This window comes from Monoraphidium neglectum (genome assembly GCF_000611645.1).
Source record: "Monoraphidium neglectum strain SAG 48.87 unplaced genomic scaffold scaffold00762, whole genome shotgun sequence".
Classification (NCBI taxonomy): Eukaryota; Viridiplantae; Chlorophyta; class Chlorophyceae; order Sphaeropleales; family Selenastraceae; genus Monoraphidium; species Monoraphidium neglectum.
In genome coordinates, this window is record NW_014012866.1 from 21,773 (window position 1) to 22,416 (window position 644).

Below are 644 nucleotides of genomic sequence, written 5' to 3' on the forward strand. Positions count from 1 at the left end.
GGGCAAAACGCAAGCAAGCGCCTGATTGAGGACTGATGCCGTACCGATTTCAGAGGCCGCAAGCAGCTTCACGCCACCGCCCCCCCCCCCCGCTCTCGCCATTCTCACCCGAGAAGTTCACCGCGAAGCGCAGCGCGTGCACCGCCTCCACCCGCAGGTCGCACTGCGCCGTCATCGTCGCCGTGAACTGCGACACGCTCTGCCGCAGGCTGAGCCCGCGCAGCGCCCGCACGCGGCCCGCGGCGGCGGCGAGGAGGGCGAGCAGGCGGAAGTCCTGGGATATGCGCTCGGCGACCCTGGGGTGGCGGACCTTCACAGCCACGGGGCGCAGCGAGCCGTCGGGGCCGCGCAGGTGGGCGCGGTGCACCTGGGGGTGCGTGCGCGCGTGCGTGCACGGGGAGGGGTTGTGCAGTGCGTGGCGCAGCGGCTGGGACGGGGGTTGTGGGGTGGCATTCGGCAGGCGTTGTCCTTGGGCCTTTGCTTGCCGTACCCTGCGAGGGTCATGGCCACGACCACGGACCACACACAAGCAATCACACACATCAGCCGCGTCACTTGACGTTTCAGCAATCCCTGTTTCTCAATGTCTTTGCGCGCATGCGTGCGTATGCACACCTGCACGCGTGTCCAGGCGCGCGCGCACG

The 644-nt window shown here is 69.1% G+C and overlaps 1 protein-coding gene across 1 annotated transcript; it reads right to left on the reverse strand.

The window, feature by feature from the left end:
- Positions 1–49: 49 nt before the first annotated feature.
- MNEG_5202 (hypothetical protein) lies at positions 50–367 on the reverse strand (the record flags this gene model as incomplete). Its single annotated transcript, XM_014046327.1, has 1 exon — positions 50–367. A coding segment is annotated over one exon (318 nt), but the record flags the coding sequence as incomplete, so codon positions are not given.
- Positions 368–644: the final 277 nt, after the last annotated feature.